The 17918-nt window shown below is 38.9% G+C and overlaps 2 protein-coding genes across 2 annotated transcripts in view; one reads left to right on the plus strand and one right to left on the minus strand.

Annotated features, from left to right (window-relative positions):
* Positions 1-1039: 1039 nt before the first annotated feature.
* Positions 1040-2653, minus strand: LOC127675587 (uncharacterized). Its single transcript, XM_052171649.1, has 2 exons — positions 2625-2653; positions 1040-1748 (listed from the first exon to the last, which is right to left on the minus strand). The coding sequence occupies exons 1-2, from the start codon at positions 2651-2653 to the stop codon at positions 1040-1042; spliced, it is 738 nt and encodes a 245-aa protein (XP_052027609.1).
* A 53-nt stretch (positions 2654-2706) lies between these two features.
* LOC127675588 (abl interactor 2-like) overlaps positions 2707-17918 on the plus strand; it is a 58622-nt gene continuing 43410 nt past the window's right edge. Inside the window, exon 1 of the mRNA XM_052171650.1 lies at positions 2707-2751. Within this exon, the coding sequence (XP_052027610.1) occupies positions 2707-2751 (45 nt within the window). The remainder of the gene's footprint in view (positions 2752-17918) is intronic.

Here is a 17918-nt window from a genome sequence, read left to right on the forward strand (position 1 = left end):
GTCTTACAACTGGAGGTATAGAACTGATAATAAAATTAAATCTGTTCTGCTTTTATTTTCCAATTGTGCCTGGATCTGTTAGTTTGCACAGGTAAAGAGAAATCAAACACATAGTCTATACCTCTTTGATAATCATTAGTTTGTCCTTGTTCTGTGAAAAAGCTGTGTAAAGACACACTCTGGTTGATAATAAGTTAGAGCTTCAGAAGCATTCTGATTGCTACTCAGTCAAAGCTAAGAGATACATATGACAATTTGCACCTGAATCCCTCCCTTCTCTTGCTTTTTCTGCTCTGCTGAATTTGGAGCATCTGTTCCCTCCACAGTGTCTCCAATTAGAACAGGGTATTTTATAGTTTCTGCGGGAGTGTTTGTTTGTTCTTTGGACTGAGTGGATCCAGGGCATCATTTGGGACTTAGCAGTACCAAGTATAATCTTCTAACCTCCAGAGAGCTTCCACACACAAAATTCAAGTCCCTCTACCCCGTACAGGTATTGCTTTCCTGCATTGTCACAAAATGGAAAAAACATGGGCATTTCAAAAGAATCGCATCTGGGAAGTCTGCAGAGACTGTAAGCATGCTCAGTGAGCAATGTCTCTTCCTGCCTTCAAGAAACTTTAACTTTCAGAGTTGCCAAAGTTTGGATATACTGCTCTACATTCAATATACATTAGGAGTTTAGATTCCTGACCCTGATATGCTTTCCCACTCGAGTGAGTGGGTTTTGATTGTTTGTTTGTTTGCTTGCTTGCATGCTTGCTTCCTTGCTTTTGAAGAAAACTCTCACCTTAGGATCGGTTCTTTGGTTTATGGCATTTTCATTTCATCACTACTTTTTCAGCAATAGGAAGTCAGGAAGAACTGAACACATCATCTTAGAATACAGAGTTTAGGATGCGAATATCTTTCAAAAATAGAACACTTTCAACAAGCAGAAGGTAAATGCTTAATAAAATACCAAAACATCAATGCAATACTTTTATTTTAAATAAGTACGCCACTACAGGAGTACAGTGTGTGTGTGCAGTAAATGTTGTCAGGTTGTCTGCTGGCACATTGGGCAAACACCAGAACCCTCATTTATGGTGATTTCCTCAGACTGCATGTAAGCATGCTGGGCATTCAGCTTTCTCAGTGACCTTATCTCAAAGAGGAACATAATTATACTAAAGAGTGACAGGGTGGTTGTCAGGAGACCCAGTGGAAACACATGAGTGCTGTGTTTTATAATCAAGGCTTCTTTCTTAACTGGAAAGTTTGGTGGAAAGTCAAGGGTGGTTTCACCATAAAAATCTGCTACATGGTTCCAGGTCACAGAAATAATGGTACAAATGCTGCTAAGGATCAGAATTAAGATAGAACACTTGTAGCACAGTATCTGAATCTCAGGGACTGACGCTTTGATTATGCTGACCCTGATGGCTGCTGAGGTAAAAAACACAACAACAGGATTTATCAGCATTGTCAGGAATATCAGATTCCGTGCACATTGAAATTCAGGTGAAATTGTCCAGGTTGAGTTGACAGGTCTGTGTACCAGAATTTTGGTCCCAGTACCAGAGTAGTTAACTTCATAGTGGTAATAAGCTTCCCAGAGTCCGATGTAAACAAGCTGGATGACCTTATTGTCGAATTCCCAGAGGCGCCAGTATTTGCTACTTGCAAGGATCATTCCGAGGCCTGAAGATAATAAGCTGCAAAGGAAGCCTGTCACTCGGAAGATCCACTCCTTAACCCCTGCAAATCTGAAGATAAAACAGGAACATGATATGTGAAGAAAGTACTGAGTCATGGTTTACAGAGTATGAGTACTCATTCCTTTCACTTGATGAGAGGATGCTAATCACCTACCATATATGTTGAATGCTAAATTCAATCTGTAGAGCATCAAGACTACAAAATGCATGTCAAATATAAGGAATCATGGATAGGAGCATTCTGTCTCTCCTATTTATTCAATATTGCACTTGTGAACATTGACTTTATTTAGGTGCCACATATAAAAATCTAGAGGTATTTGGTTGATGCAATATGATTTTTGACACAAAAGATACACTTCATATTAATATTATGAAGCAACTTATCTATAATTATTATCAATGCAGACTTATTATTTTAATAAAAGGAAAATGAGAAAATCATGCTGAGATATCCTGATGTGTCCTTTATTAGAAAGGAAAGAGTCCTTCAGTAACAACAGCATTTGCAGAATGTCATTGCATTGCACATGAAGATGGGTAAGGGTCTATAATAGGCAACTTATTGCCAGGCAGCATCAAATACCAGATACTCAATGTTCCACAGTCTCCCAGGGAATGTGCTTTCTAAAATGCTGACAACAGTAGACATGCTACTTGGGATATTCCATCCATAAGATAACTTTAGATTTGATGGTAGCTTGGGAATCTCCAAAAGATCGGACATTCCAAGGTTTATGTCATGTAGTAGACCACAGAATAAGTATGATTTGCAGTACAAATGTAAGCAAGATGCAGAATGGCTTTGAACCAGACAAATTAGCTAGGTAGGCAGGGTATGGTATTGCCCTTTTGTGAACCCTCAGTACACAGATAAACATTTTATAAGAACCAAGTAGAAAGCCTTCAAATGTCATACTTTACCTTTTTGTGTTGAGTGTGAAATGATCCATTTGGAGTATGACAATAGCACCAATCTTCTAAGTTACAGGAAATGCTGATCACAATGGGAGTCACAAGTAGTGGTGAAGGATCTGATGAAAGACATCCTGTAAAGCACAAGTTTCTGCTCAGAAAAAAGTCTTGTTGACTGTTGGGCTCTCAAAAACCTTTCCATTAATAAATCATGTTTTAAAATTATAGAAGTAAACTTCCCTAACATAAGAAAGTGATTCCCATGAACAAACAAGAAGCCTACAAAACAACAAATAGAATAGATCAGAACAGAAATTCCTCCCGTCACATAATAATCAAAACAGCAAATGCACAAAACAAAGAAAGAATATTAAAAGTAGTAATTGAATAAGCTCAAGTAACATATAAATGCAGGCCTATCAGACTTACATCAGACTTCTCACCAGAGTCCATGAAAGCTAGAAGATCCTGGGCATATGTCATACAGACTCTAAGAGAACATAAATGTCAGCCCAGTTTATTATACCCAGCAAAACTCTCAATTATCATAGACAGAGAAAACAAGATATTCCATGAAAAAAAAAAACAAATTTACAAACTATCTTTCCACATATCCTGCTCAACAAAGGATAATGGGTGGAAAATACCATCACTAGGCTGGAAACTATACCCTCGAAACAGCAATAAAGTAATGGACTTTCGACAAACCCTAAAGAAGACAGTCATACAAACAGAATTCTACTTCTCACAAAGAAGATAACAGTAAGCAACAATCACTTTTCCTTAATATCTCTTAGTATCAATGGTCTTAATTCTCCAATTAAAAAGGCATACACTAACAGACTGGATACTGTAAAAGGACGCAACATTTTGCTGCATACAAGAAATTCACCTTAGTGTCAAAGGCAGTCACTACTTCAGAGTCAAGGTTGGAAAACAATTTTCCAAGGAAATGGTCCCAAGTAAAGAGCTGGAGTGGCCATACGATTTATTGTATAAAATTGACTTTCAACCAAAAGTTGTGAAAAAAAGATATGGAGGAACAGTTCATAATTATCAATGTAAAAGTCTACCAAGATGACCTCTCAATTCTGAACATCTACACTTCAAATGCAAGGGCACCCACACACATAAAAGAAACTTTACTAAAGCTCAAAGCACACATTGCACCCCACGCAATAATAGTAGGAGCCTTCCACACCCCTCTCAACAATGGGCAAATCATGGAAACAGAAACTAAACAGAGACACAGTGAAACTGACTGAAGTTGTTGACCATATGGATATAACAGATATTTATAGAGCATTCTATCCTAAAGCAAAAGAATACACCTTCTTCTCAGCACCTCATGCTACTCCAAAACTGACCATATAATCAGTACCAAAACAGGCCTCAACAGATACGGAAGTATTGAAATTATTCCATGCACCTTATCAGTTCACCACGGCCTAAAGCTGGTCTTAAATTCAAACAAATACAATGGAAAACACACATATACATGGACTTTGAACAATGCACTTCTCAATGATAGCTTGGTTAAGGAAGAAAATCAAGAAAGAAATTAAAGACCTTTTAGAATTTAATGAAAACGAATACACATCATACCAAAACTTATGAGATACAAGGAAAGAAGTGCAAAGAGGAAAAGTGATAGCTCTAAGTGCCTCCAAAAAGAGAATGGAGAAAGCTTACACTAGCAACTTGCACTTGAAAGCTCTAGAATAAAAAGAAGCAAGGGCACCCAAGAGTAGTAGATGGCAGGAAATAATCAAATTCAGGGCCAAAATCAACCAAATAAAAACAGAAAGAACTATACAAAGAATCAACAGAATCAGGAGCTGGATCTTTGAAAAAATCACCAAGATAGATAAACCTTTGGAAAGACTAGCAAGAGGACACAGGGGCACTACCGAAATTAATAAAATCAAAAATGAAAAGGGAGACAAAACAACAGAAAATGGAAATTCAAAAAATCACCAGATCCTACTACAACTTTTGTACTCACCAAAAGTTGAAAATCTGGACCTAGGGGACAACGTTTTAGATACATACCAGATGACAAGATTAAAACAGGATCAGAAAAACCATCTAAATAGTCCCATAAGTCCTCAGGAAATAGAAGCAGTTCTTAATAGTCTCCCATCAAACAAAAAGCCCAGGACCAGATGGGTTTAGAGTGTAATTCTATCACATCTTCCAGGAGGAGCTAATACCATTACTCGTCAAACTATTCCACAAAATAGAAACTCAATCAAACAAAAGCCCAGGACCAGATGGGTTTAGTGTGGAATTCTATCAGATCTTCCAGGAAGAGATAATACTATTAGTAATCAAACTATTCCATAAAATAGAAACTCAAGGATTACTACCCAACTCATTCTGTGAACCACAATAAGACTGATACCAAAACCAAACAAAGACCAAGCAAGGAAAGAGAACTTCAAACCAATCCTCCGTATGAACATACATGCAAAATTACTAAATAAAATTCTGGCCAACCAAATCCAAGAATGCCTCAAAACAATTATTCACCATGATCAAGTAGGCTACATAACAGGATGCAGGGATGGATCAACATACAGGAATCGGTCAATGTAATTCAGTACATAAACAAACTCAAGATAAAAAAAAAAAACACATGGACATTTCATTAGATACTGAAAAGTCTTTTGACAATATCCAGCATCCCTTCATCATAAAAGCCTTGGAAAGATTGGGAATCTAAGGCCCAATCCTTAAAATAGTGAAAGTAATATTCTGCAAACAGGTAGCCAATATCAAACTAAATAGAGAGAAACTTGAAGCAATCCCACTAAAATCAGAGACCAGACAAGTCTGCCCACTTTCTCCCTATCTATTCAATATAGTACTTGAATTACTAGCCAGAGCAATCAGACAACAAATGGAGGTCAAAGGTATAGAAATCAGAAAGGAAGAAGTCAAAATATCACTATTTGCAGATGTTAGGAACACATACTTAATCGACCCCAAGCCTTTCACCAGAGAACTCCTAAAGCTGATAAACAACTTCAGCAAAGTGGCTGGATATAAATTAACTCAAGCATATCAGTAGCCTTCCTCTACTTAAAGGAAAGCAAGATGAGTAAGAAATTAGGGAAACGATAAACTTCACAATAGTCCCAAATAATATTTCATACCCAGGTGTGACCCGACCAAAGCAACAGAAAGATCGGTATGGTAAGAACTTCAAGCATCTGAAGAAAGAAATTGAAGAAGATCTCAGAAGATGGAAAGATCTCCCATGATCATGGATTGGCAGGATCAATATTGAAAAATGGCCATATTGCCGAAAGCAATCTACAGATACAGTGCAATCTGCATCAAAAGCTCTAATGAATTCTTCATAGATCTAGAAAGAGCAATTCTCAATTTCAGATGGAATAACAAAAAACCCAGGATAGCAAAAACTCTTCTCCACAACAAATGATCTCCTGGGGAAATCACATTCCCTTACTTCAAGCTCTACTCCTGAGCAATAGTAGTAAAAAGTATATGGTATATGTATGGAGACATGCAGGAAGATTAATGAAATAGAATTCAAGATGCAGAAAAGAAACCCCACACCTATGGTCACTTGATATTTGACAAAGGAGCTAAAAACAGCCAGTGGGAAAAAAGACAGCATTTTTAACCAATGGCACTGGATCAACTGGAGATTAGCATGCAGAAAAATGCAAATCAACCCATACAAAGCTCCAGTCCAAGTGGATCACACATAAAACCAGACACACTGAAGCTTATGGAGGATAAAGTCAGGATACGCCTTGAACACATGGGCACAGGGGCAACGTTCCCAGATATAATACCAATGGCTTATGCTCTAAGAACAAGAATCAACAAATGGGACCTCATAAAACTCCAAAGCTTCTGAAAGGCAAAGGACATTATCAATAGGGCAAAATGGCAACCAACAAATTGGGAAAAAAATCTTTACCAATCCATACTTCTGAAAGAGGGCTAATATCCAATGTATACAAGAACTCAAGAATCAAGAATCCAGAGATTCAAATAACCCCATTAAAAATGGGGTGCATAGCTAACAGAGGATTTTCAACTGAGGAAACGTGAATGGCTCTGAAGCATCTAAAGAAATGTTTAGCAAACTTACTTACCAGGGAAATTCAAATCAAAACAACCCTGAGATTCCACCTCACACCAGTCAGAAAAGCCATTAGAGTATTAAGAGCTTGGTGGAAAGTTCTGTAGGAGTTTGGAAGACAATGTTAAGAACAGTGCAAAAGATGTAGGCCTTGCTTGTGAAATTTCAGAGGGAAGATTAAATACTCTTACAGTGGCCATGTTTTGATTGTGAAGAGTCTGTGGTTTTGGTTAGCTGGGATGAAGGATCAGCTATGAGTAACAAGATACCAGAACCACAAAAGCAAACCTTTGTGTTATTGTGACTATTGATGCTGGTTAGTTTGAGCTAAGAAATTAGTGCTGATTAAGAAGAAACTAGCATTACTGAGAAGAAATCTTCTTGGAAGTGTTTTCTGAGAGCACAAAGAGTGTGTTCCAGAGATAGCCACCATTGTATTTTGTGCTGTAGCTTGACTTGGTACTCTGTAAGAGTCACCCCGATGGTACCGAATTTGAAGACATGAAGGGGTCATGAAGAGCAGCTGAGGCTCTTGGCACAGTGAGAGGCCATGGAAGGCCATTGGTGAAGTTGTAGCCTCGGTTGCAATTGATTGCCCAAGACTTGAAGGGGTCATGCATAGGAGCAGAGGCTTGTCACCATGAAGAGAGCCTATGAGAGGCTATTGGTGAAGCCTAATTACAGTGGAAGATAGCAGCATTTTGGAGATGCCAGTACCATGCCATGACCACCAAGAAGAGCAGCAGCAGTGGAGTACAGGCAGCTGGAGCCTAGAAGACAAGCTGTGTGCTGCAAAGGGCAGAGCTGGAGAAGTGACCCAAGTCCTTGGAGGAGCCCAGAAGATCATGAGTTGGATCCCAGACACTGAACCATTGGAGTTTGAGTTTTGATTTTGGTTGTGACTGTGCCTGATTTTTCTGTCTTGAAGGAAGAAAGTATTTTAGTGGAGCCCACAGTTAAAAGATTTTGAATTTTTAAAAGACTTTGAGTTTTCAAGATATTGGACATTTTAAGGTGAATGATATTTTAATATGTAAAGACTGTAGGACTTTTAAAGTAATTTAGATCTTGGGGATGAATAAGAAAGTAAGGGTTGAGTCTTAATAGTGATGTGTTTGTGTTTCAAATTGACAAGGGGTTGATTGTGCTGGCTAGTTTTGTGTGTCAACTTGACACAGGATGGTGTTATCCCAGAGAAAGTAGCTTCAATTGTGGATGTGCCTCCAAGAGATCCAGCTCTGTGGCATTTTTTCAATTAGTGATCAAGTGGGGAGGACTCCTTGTGGGTAGTACAACCTTTGGGCTGGTGCACTTGGCTTTTATAAGAGAGCAGGCTGAGCAAGCCAGGGGAAGCAAGCCAGTAAGAAATATCCCTCCATGGCCTCTGCATCAGCTCCTGCTTCCTGACCTGCTTGAGTTCCATTCCTGACTTCCTTTAGTGATGAACTGCAATGTGGAAGTATAAGCTCAATAAACCCTTTCTTCCCTGACTTGTTTCTTGGTCATGATGTTTGTGCTGGCATAGGATCCCTGACTAAGATATATAGCATATAGCATATAGCACATAGCATATAGCATATAGTATATAGTATGTATACATATATACACTCACACACACACACACACACACACACACACACCAGTATCCCATTGTATATATGCATATACACAAATTGGGATACTTTTCAGCTATTAAAATCAATGAATTCATGAAATTCTTAGGGAAATGGTTGAAACTTGAAAGTGTCATCCTGAGTGAGGTTACCCTATGACAAATGAAGACATATGATATGCACTCACTGATAGGTGGATGTTGGCCCCAAAGCTCAAAATAAACTATTCACAAACAACAGGAAGCTCAATAAGGAGGACTGAAGTAGGGTGGCTATAGTTCCTGTGGGAAACGGAACAAAATACTCACAGGAGCAATAATGTAGACAAAGTGTGTAGCAGAGACTGAAGGATAGGACACCCAGAGACTACCCTACCTGATGAGGCATCCCATGAACAGTAACCAAAACCCACCACTATTATGGATCACAAGATGTACATACTGAAACGAGCCTTTTATGAGGGGCACTGCCAGAACCTTACACAAACAGAGACAGATGCTAACAGCCAACAATTGGACTTGGCATGGAGTCCCCAGTGGAGGAATTGCAGGGCAGACAGGAGGAGCTGAAGGGGTTTACAGCCCCTTGGGAAGAACCATGAGGTCAGCCACAACAATGGGTAGTCGGGAGTGGGTCTGCTAGAGGGATATACACTTGGAGGCAGGGGGTGGGAAGGGGTATTGAGGGTTTTTGGGGAGGAGGGAAACCAGGAAAGGTTTTAGCATTTGAAATGCAAGTGAAGATTATATCCAATAAAAAAAGGAAAAATATGTTTTGCATAATGAAAATCTACTTTAAACATTCCAGAATATTAATGAGACCCCATTGTTCACCACACTATTATCATTGTCAAGCAACACATAGTAAAATAACACAGAGTCACTAAGCCACATGTGCAACAACAGTAAGTTATACACCGCAGAACCTGAAGTGACAATATTACCACATTGTGCCTCTGGCCCTCAGGACATTCAGCAAAATGTGCTCAGAGGGAAGGGATGTCTAACAGTAGCCAGATCTAAATGTCAGAGGCCTTTTTTCCGCACTCTGTGTTGGATAGTGAAGGTGGTTAATGAAAACATCATAGAAAATATACAATTCTTACCTTTTTGTCTCTCTTCTAGGAAGTTCAAATGTTATCAGCTGCCAACATTAAGAGGAATAAGTAACTGTACACATTCTTATGTTTCCATGACTACAATTGTTAGATAATTACTTCTGAGCAATGACCTGTTTTTAAAGTATACAAATGAAATGCTAAGAAGTCCCTATCATTAGATATTTTTTAGTCATAATTCAAATATTGTCTGTAATTTATTACACACTGTGAAGACTATTTTTGGTTACTCTTTTGAATATGTCTGAAGTAACTAAAACACAAATGAGTGAACAAGCCTCTAAGCATTGTTTTAAATGAAATCATTTTATGTCCAATGTTTTACTTTTATTCCATAAGTTTCTTCTTTTTTCTTTTTTTATTTTCTTTTTTAAAAAATTTTTATTCTATATGTTTTTTATTTATATTTCAAATGATTTCCCCTTTTCTGGCTGCCCACTCCCCAAAAGGAGGAGGGGAGCAAATATCTTCAATAAAATTATGGAAGAAAACTTCCCTAAACTAAAGAGAGAGATGCCCATGAATATACAAGAAGCCTACAAAACTCCAAACAGACTGGACCAGAATAGAAATACCTCTTGTCACATAATAATCAAAACCCCAAATGTACTAAACAAAGAAAGAATATTAAAGGCAGTAAGAGAAAAAGGTCAAGAAACATATAAAGGAAGACCTATCAGAATCACACCAGACTTCTCACCAGAGAATATGAAAGCTAGAAGATCCTGGGCAGATCTCATGCAGACTCTAAGAGAACACAAATGCCAGCCAAGACTACTATACCCAGCAAAACTCTCAATCACCATAGATGGAGAAACCAAGATATTCCATGACAAAACCAAGTTTACCCAATATATTTCCCCAAACCCAGTCCTACAAAGGATAAAAGGAGGAAAACACCAATACAAGGAGAGAAACTTCACCCTGTAAAAAGCCAGATAGTAACCTTCTTTCATGAAATGCAAAGGAGATAACCAATCAAATATAAAAAATACCATCAAAAATGACAGGAAGTAATAATCACTATTCCTTAATATCTCTTAACATCAATGGATTCAATTCCCCAATAAAAAGACATACACTAACAGACTGAATACAGAAACAGGAACCTACATTTTTCTGCATACAGGAAACACACCTCAGTGTCAAAGACTACCTTAGAGTAAAAGAGTAGAATACAATATTACAAGCAAATGGTCTCAGGAAACAAACCAGATTAGCCATTCTAATATCAGATAAAATTGACTTTCAAGCTGAAGTCATCAATAGAGACACTGAGGGACACTACTTGTTGGTCAAAGGAAAAACACACCAAGAAGAACTCTCAGTCCTGAACATCTATGGTCCAAATGCAAGGATACCCTCATTCATAAAAGAAAGTTTACTAAAGCTCAAAGCATACATTACACCTAACACAATAATTGTGGGTAACTTCAATACTGCACTTTTTTCAATAGACCAATCAGGAAAACAGAAATTAAACAGGGAAACAGTGAAACTAATTGAAGCTTTGGACAAATTAGTTTATATATATATATATATATATATATATATATATATATATATATATATATATATATATATATATAAACATTTAAACCTTGAGGAAAATAATATACCCTTTTCTTAGCACCACATGGTACCTTCTCCAAAATCGATATAATTGGTCACATGACAGACCTCAACAAATATAACAAGATTAAAATTATCCCATGCTTCCTATCAGATCACTATGGAGTAAAAGTGATCTTCAATACCAAGAAAAACAACAGAAAGCCCACATACACATGGAAACTGAACAATATTCTTCTCAATGATACCTTGGTCAAGAAGACAATAAGAAAGAAATCAAAGACGTTTTAGACTTGGATGAAAATGAAGACACAAGATACCCAAATCTATGAGACACAATGAAAGCAGTGCTAAGAGGAAAACTCATAGCCCTGAGAGCCTCCAAAAAGAAAATGGAGAGAGCATACACTAGCAGCTTACAGACAAACTTGAAAGCCATGGAGCAAAAAGAATCTAATTCACCAATGAGGTGTAGAAGGCAGGAAATCATCAAACTCAGTGCTGAAATCAATCAAGTAGAAACAAAGAGAACCATACAAAGAATCAACAAAACTAGGAGCTGGTTCTTTGAGAAAATCAACAAGAATGATAAACCCTTAGCCACACTAACCAAAGGGCACAGAAACAGTATCCAGATTTCAAACTTAGAAATGAAAAGGGAGATATAACAACAGAAACTGAGGAAATTCAAGAAATCATCAGATCTTACTATAAAAGCCTATACTCAACACAACTGGAGAATCTGGAGGAAATGGACAGTTTCCTAGACAGATATCAAACAAAATTAAGTCAGGATCAAATAGATCATCTAAACAGTCCCATAAATCCTAAAGAAATAAAAGGGGTCATAGAAAGCCTCCTAACAAAAAAAAGCAGGGGATCAGATGGCGTCAGTGCAGAATTCTATCAGACCTTCAAGAAAACCTAACACCAATACTCTTCAAACTGTTCCACAAAACAGAAATAGAAGGAATACTACCCAACTCATTCTATGAAGCCACAATTACCCTGATACTAAAACCACACAAAGATCCATCAAAGAAAGAGAGCATCAGTCCAATTTCTCTTATGAATATCGATGCAAAAATACTAAATAAAATTCTTGCCATCCTAATCCAAGAACACATCAAAATGATCATCCAACATGAGCAAGTAGGATTCATCCCAGGGATTCTGGGATGGTTCAATATAAGGAAATCCATCAATGCAATCCACTACATAAACAAACACAAGGAAAAAAAAACATATGATCATTTCGTTAGATGACGAAAAAGCATTTGAAAAAATTCAGCATTCTTTCATGCTTAAAATCTTGGAAAGAACAGGAATTCAAGGTCCATACCTAAACATAGTTAAAGCAATATACAGCAAACCAGTAGCCAACATCAAATAAAATGGAGAGAACCTTGAAGCAATCCCTCTAAAATCAGGGACTAGACAAGGCTGCCCTTTCTCTCCATATCTTTTCAATATAGTACTTGAAGTTCCAGCTAGAGCAATTAGACAACATAAGGAGGTCAAAGGGATACAAATCGGAAAGGAAGAAGTAATATTATCGCTATTTGCAGATGATATGATAATATACTTAAGTAACCCCCCCCCCAAAAAAACCTCCACCAGAGAACTCCTACAGCTGATAAACAACTTCAGCTTATTCAGTTGATTATAAAATCAACTCAAGCAAATCAGTTGTCTTCCTATATTCAGAGGATAAGCAGGCTGAGAAAGAAGTTGGGGAAATGACACCCTTCACAATAACCACAAACAATATAATATATCTTGGTGTGACTCTAACCAAACAAGTGAAAGATCTATACAACAAGAACTTCAGGTCTCTGAAGAAGGAAATCAAAGAAGACCTCAGAAAATGGAAAAATCTGCCATGCTCGAGTACTGGAAGGATTAATATAGTTAAAATGTCCATCTTGCCAAAAGCAATCTACAGATTCAGTGCAATCCCCATCAAAATCCCAACTCAGTTCTTCACAGAGTTAGAAAAAGAAATTCTCAAATTCATCTGGAATAACAAAAAACCCAGGATAGCTAAAACAATTCTCAACAGTAAAAGACCTTCTGGCAGAGTCAGTATTGCAGACCTCTAGCAATACTATAGAGCAATAGTGTTAAAAACTGCATGGTATTTGCACAGTGATAGGCAAGTGGACCAATGGAATAGAATTGAAGACCCAAAAATGAACCCATCCACCTATTGTTACTTGATCTTCGACAAAGAGAAGAAAATAACCAGTGAAAAAAAGACAGGCTTTTCAACAAATAGTGCTGGTTCCACTGGAGGTCAGCATGCAGAGGAATGCAAATTGAACCATTCTTATCTCCTTGTACTAAACTCAACTCCAAGTGGATCAAGGACCTCCATTTAAAACCAGACACACTGAAACTATTGGAAAAGAAACTGGAGAAAACCCCTGAGGACATGGGCACAGGGGAAAGGTTCCTGAACAGAACAATAATAGCTTATGCTCTAAGATCAAGAATTGATAAATGGGACCTCATAAAATTACAAAGTTTTTGTAAGGCAAAGGACACTGTCAACAGGACAAAATGGCAGCCAACAAATTGGGAAAAGCTCTTCACCAACCCTACATCCAATAGAGGGTTAATATACTATATATACAAAGGACTTAAGAAGTTAGACCACAGTGAACCAAATAACCCTATTAAAAAAATGGGGTACAGAGCTAAACAAAGAATATTCACCTGAAGAAATTTGGATGGCCAAGAAGCACCTTAAGAAATCCTCAACATCATTAGTCATTATGGAAATGCAAAACAAAAGAACCCTGAGATTTTACCTCACACCAGTCAGAATCGCTAAGTTTAAAAGCTCAGGAGACAGCAGGTGTTGGTGAGGATGTGGAAAAAGAGGAACACTCCTCCACTGCTGGTAGGATTGTAAGATGTTCCAACCACTATGGAAATCAGTCTGGTGGTTCCTCAGAAAACTGGACATGACACTTCCGGAGGATCCTTCTATACCCCTCCTGGGCATATACCCAGAGGATTCCCCAGCATGCAATAAGGACACATGCTCCATTATGTTCACAGCAGCCTTATTTATAATAGGCTGAAGCTAGAAAGAACCCAGATATTCTTCAATGGAGGAATCGATGCAGAGAATGTGGTATATTTACACAGTGGCGTACTACTCTGCAATTAAAAACAATGAATTCATGAAATTTTTAGGCAAATGGTTGGAACTGGAAAATAATCATCCTAAGTGAGATAACCCCATCACAAAGAATACACATGGAAAGCAATCTCTGATAAGTGGATATTAATTAGCCCAGAAGCTCTGAATACTCAAGGTACAATTAGCATAACAAATGACTCTCTTGAAGAAGTAAGGAGAGGACCCTGATCCTGGAAAGGCTTGATCTAGCATTGTAGGGGAGTACCAGAAGGGAAAAAAAAGGAGGGAGGTGATTGGAGAATGGGTGGAGGGAAGAAGGCTTATAGGACATAGGGGGAGGGAGGAAATGGGAAAGGGGAAATCATTTGGAATGTAAACAAAAATATAGAAAATTTCAAAAAGGGCAGAGCATAGGATCCATCAGGAAGCCTCTTGCAGGAGCCTTCAGGTCGCCACCTCTGGATCAGGAGCTGCCTGGGCTATGTGCCCAGTCCCCAAGCAGTGCAGAGGGCCAGCAGTGCATCTGGAGGCTGGCTGCATGGAGGCAGCTTGCTCTGGTGAGTAAGTCTGACCCAGCAGAGCAGAGCATCCATCTGGAGGTCTCTGGTGGGAGCCTTCTGGTGGCAACCTCTTGATCTGGAGCAGCCTTGGCCAAGCACCCTGTCCCCAAGCAGTGCAGAGGGCCAGATGTGCATCTGGAGGCAGGCTGCAGGGAGGCAGCTTACATGGGTGAGTCCTGCATTGACAAGACCAACTAACACCAGTGAGATCTAGATGGCAAAACAGAAATGTAGGAACTTCACTAACAGAAATCAAGGCACTATGACTGCATCTCAACCCAATTCGACCTTAACAGCAAGTCCTGGAACCAGAAAAACTAGATTAGGATTTAAAATCACTGGTCATGATGCTGTTACAAGAAGACATGAAGGACATACATAAATCTCTTAAAGAAATTCAGGAGAAAAATGATCAAAAGCTAGTAGCCCTTACAAGGGAAACACAAAAATCACTTAAAGAAATCCAGGAGAATATGGGTAAAAAGATAGTAGCCAATAAGGAGGAAATGCAAAAATCACTTCAAGAAATACAGGAGAACATTGATCAACAAGCAGAATTCATGAAAGAGGAAACACAAAAATCTTTTAAAGTATTACAGGAAAACACAAACAAGCAAATGAAGGAACTCAGCAAAAACATCCAGGACCTAAAAATAGAAGTAGAAACAACTAAGAAATCACAAAGGAAGACAACTTTGGAGATAGAAAACCTTGGGAAGAAATCAGGGGCCATAGATGCAAATATCAACAACAGAATACAAGAGACAGAAGAAAGAATCTCAGATGCTGAAGATACCATAGAAACCCTGGAATCAACAGTCAAATAAAATGCAAAATGTAAAAAGCTTGTAACTCAAAACATTCAGGAAATCCAGGACACAATGAGAAGGCCAAACCTAAGGATTATAGGCATAGATGAGAGTGAAGATTTACAACTTAAAGGGCCAGCAAATATCTTCAATAAAATTACAGAAGAAAACTTCCCTAATCTAAAGAGAGAGATGCCCATGAACATACAAGAAGCCTACAGAACTCCAAACAGACTGGACCAGAACAGAAATACCTCCCATCACATAATAATCAAAACCCCAAATGTACTAAACAAAGAAAGAATACTTAGGGCAGTAAGAGAAAAAGGGCAAGTAACATATAATGGAAGACCTATCAGAATCACACCAGACTTCTCACCAGAGACTATGAAAGCTAGAAGATCCTGGGCAGATCTCATGCAGACTCTAAGAGAACACAAATGCCAGCCAAGACTATAATATATTAGTTTTGCCAGCAAAACTCTCAATCACCATAGTTGGAGAAACCAAGATATTCCATGACAAAACCAACTTTACCCAATATCTTTCCACAAACCCAATCCTACAAAGGATAATAGGAGGAAAACACCAATACCAGGAGGGAAACTTCACCCTGGAAAATGCAACATTGTAACCTACTTTCATCAAACCCAAAAGAAGATAACTAATTGTATTGGCTAGTTTTGTGTGTCAACTTGACACAGGGTGGAGTTATCACAGAGAAAGGAGCTTTAGTTGGGGAAGTGCCTCCAGGAGATCCAGTTGTGGGGCATTTTCTCAATTAGTGATCAAGTTGGGAGGGCCCCTGGTGGGTGGTACTACCTTTGAGCAGGTGCTCTTGGGTTCTATAAGAGAGCAAGCTGAGCAAGCCATGGGAAGCAATCCAGTAAGAAACATCCCTCCATGGCCTCTGCATCAGTTCCTGCTTCCTGACCTGCTTGAGTTCCAGGCCTGACTTCCTTGAGTGATGAACTGCAATGTGGAAGTGTAAGCTAGATAAACCCTTTCCTCCCCAACTTGCTTCTTGGTCATGATATTTTTACATGAATAGAAACCCTGATTAAGACAAATTGGTACCAGCGTAGTGAGGTATTCCTGTGACAACCTGACCATGTTTTGGAAAGGTATGTGGAAGGACTTTGGAACTTTGGGCTAGAAAATGCATTGGAATATTAAGAGCTCAGTGGAAAGTTTTGTAGGAGCTTGGAAGACAATGTAAAGAACAGTGCAAAGATGGAGGCCTGGCTTGTGAAATTTCAGATGAAAGATTAAAGACTCTTACAGTGGCCATGTTTGATTGTGAAGAGTCTGTGGTTTTGGTTAGCTGGGGATGTAGAATCAGCTGTGAGTAACAAGACACCAGAACCACTAAAGCAAACCTTCATGTTAAAGGGACTATTGATGCTGGTTAGCTGGTGCTAAGAAATTAGTGGTGATTAAGAAGAGACCAGCATCACTGAGATGAAATCTTCTTGGAAGTGTTTTCTGAGAGCACAGAGAGTGTGTTCCAGAGACAGCCACAGTTATATTTTGTGCTGTAGCTAGACTTGGTACTGTGTAAGAGTCACCCAGATGGTACTGGTTTTGAAGGCATGAAGGGATCATGAAGAGCAACTGAGGTGCTTGGCACAGTGAGAGGACATGGAAGGCCATTGGTGAAGTTGCAGCCTCAGTTGCAATTGATGGCCCAGGACTTGAAGGTGTCATGCATAGGAGCAGAGGCTTGTCACCATGAAGAGAGCCTATGAGAGGCTATTGGTGAAGCCTAATCACAGTAGAAGTCAGCAGTGTTTTGGAGATGCCAGTGCCATGAGATGACCACCAAGAACAGCAGGAGCAGTGGAGTACAGGCAGCTGGAGCCTAGAAGACAAGCCGTGTGCTACAAAGGGCAGCGCTGGAGAAGTGATCCAAGCCCTTGGAGGAGCCCGGAAGATTGTGAATTGGATCCCAGATATTGAACCATTGGAGCTTGAGGTTTTTTTTCCTTTTTTTATTCAATATAATTTATTTACATTTCAAATGATTTCCCCTTTTCTAGCCCCCCACTCCCCGAAAGTCCCATAAGCCCCCTTCTCTTCCCCTGTCCTCCCACCCACCCCTTCCCACTTCCCTGTTCTGGTTTTGCCGAATACTGTTTCACTGAGTCTTTCCAGAACCAGGGGCCACTCCTCCTTTCTTCTTGTACCTCATTTGATGTGTGGATTATGTTTTGGGTATTCCAGTTTTCTAGGTTAATAACCACTTATTAGAGAGTGCATACCATGATTCACCTTTTGAGTCTGGGTTACCTAACTTAGTATGATGTTCTCTAGCTCCATCCATTTGCCTAAGAATTTCATGAATTCATTGTTTCTAATGGC

The sequence above is a fragment of the Apodemus sylvaticus genome, chromosome X (assembly GCF_947179515.1).
Source record: "Apodemus sylvaticus chromosome X, mApoSyl1.1, whole genome shotgun sequence".
NCBI lineage: Eukaryota > Metazoa > Chordata > Mammalia > Rodentia > Muridae > Apodemus > Apodemus sylvaticus.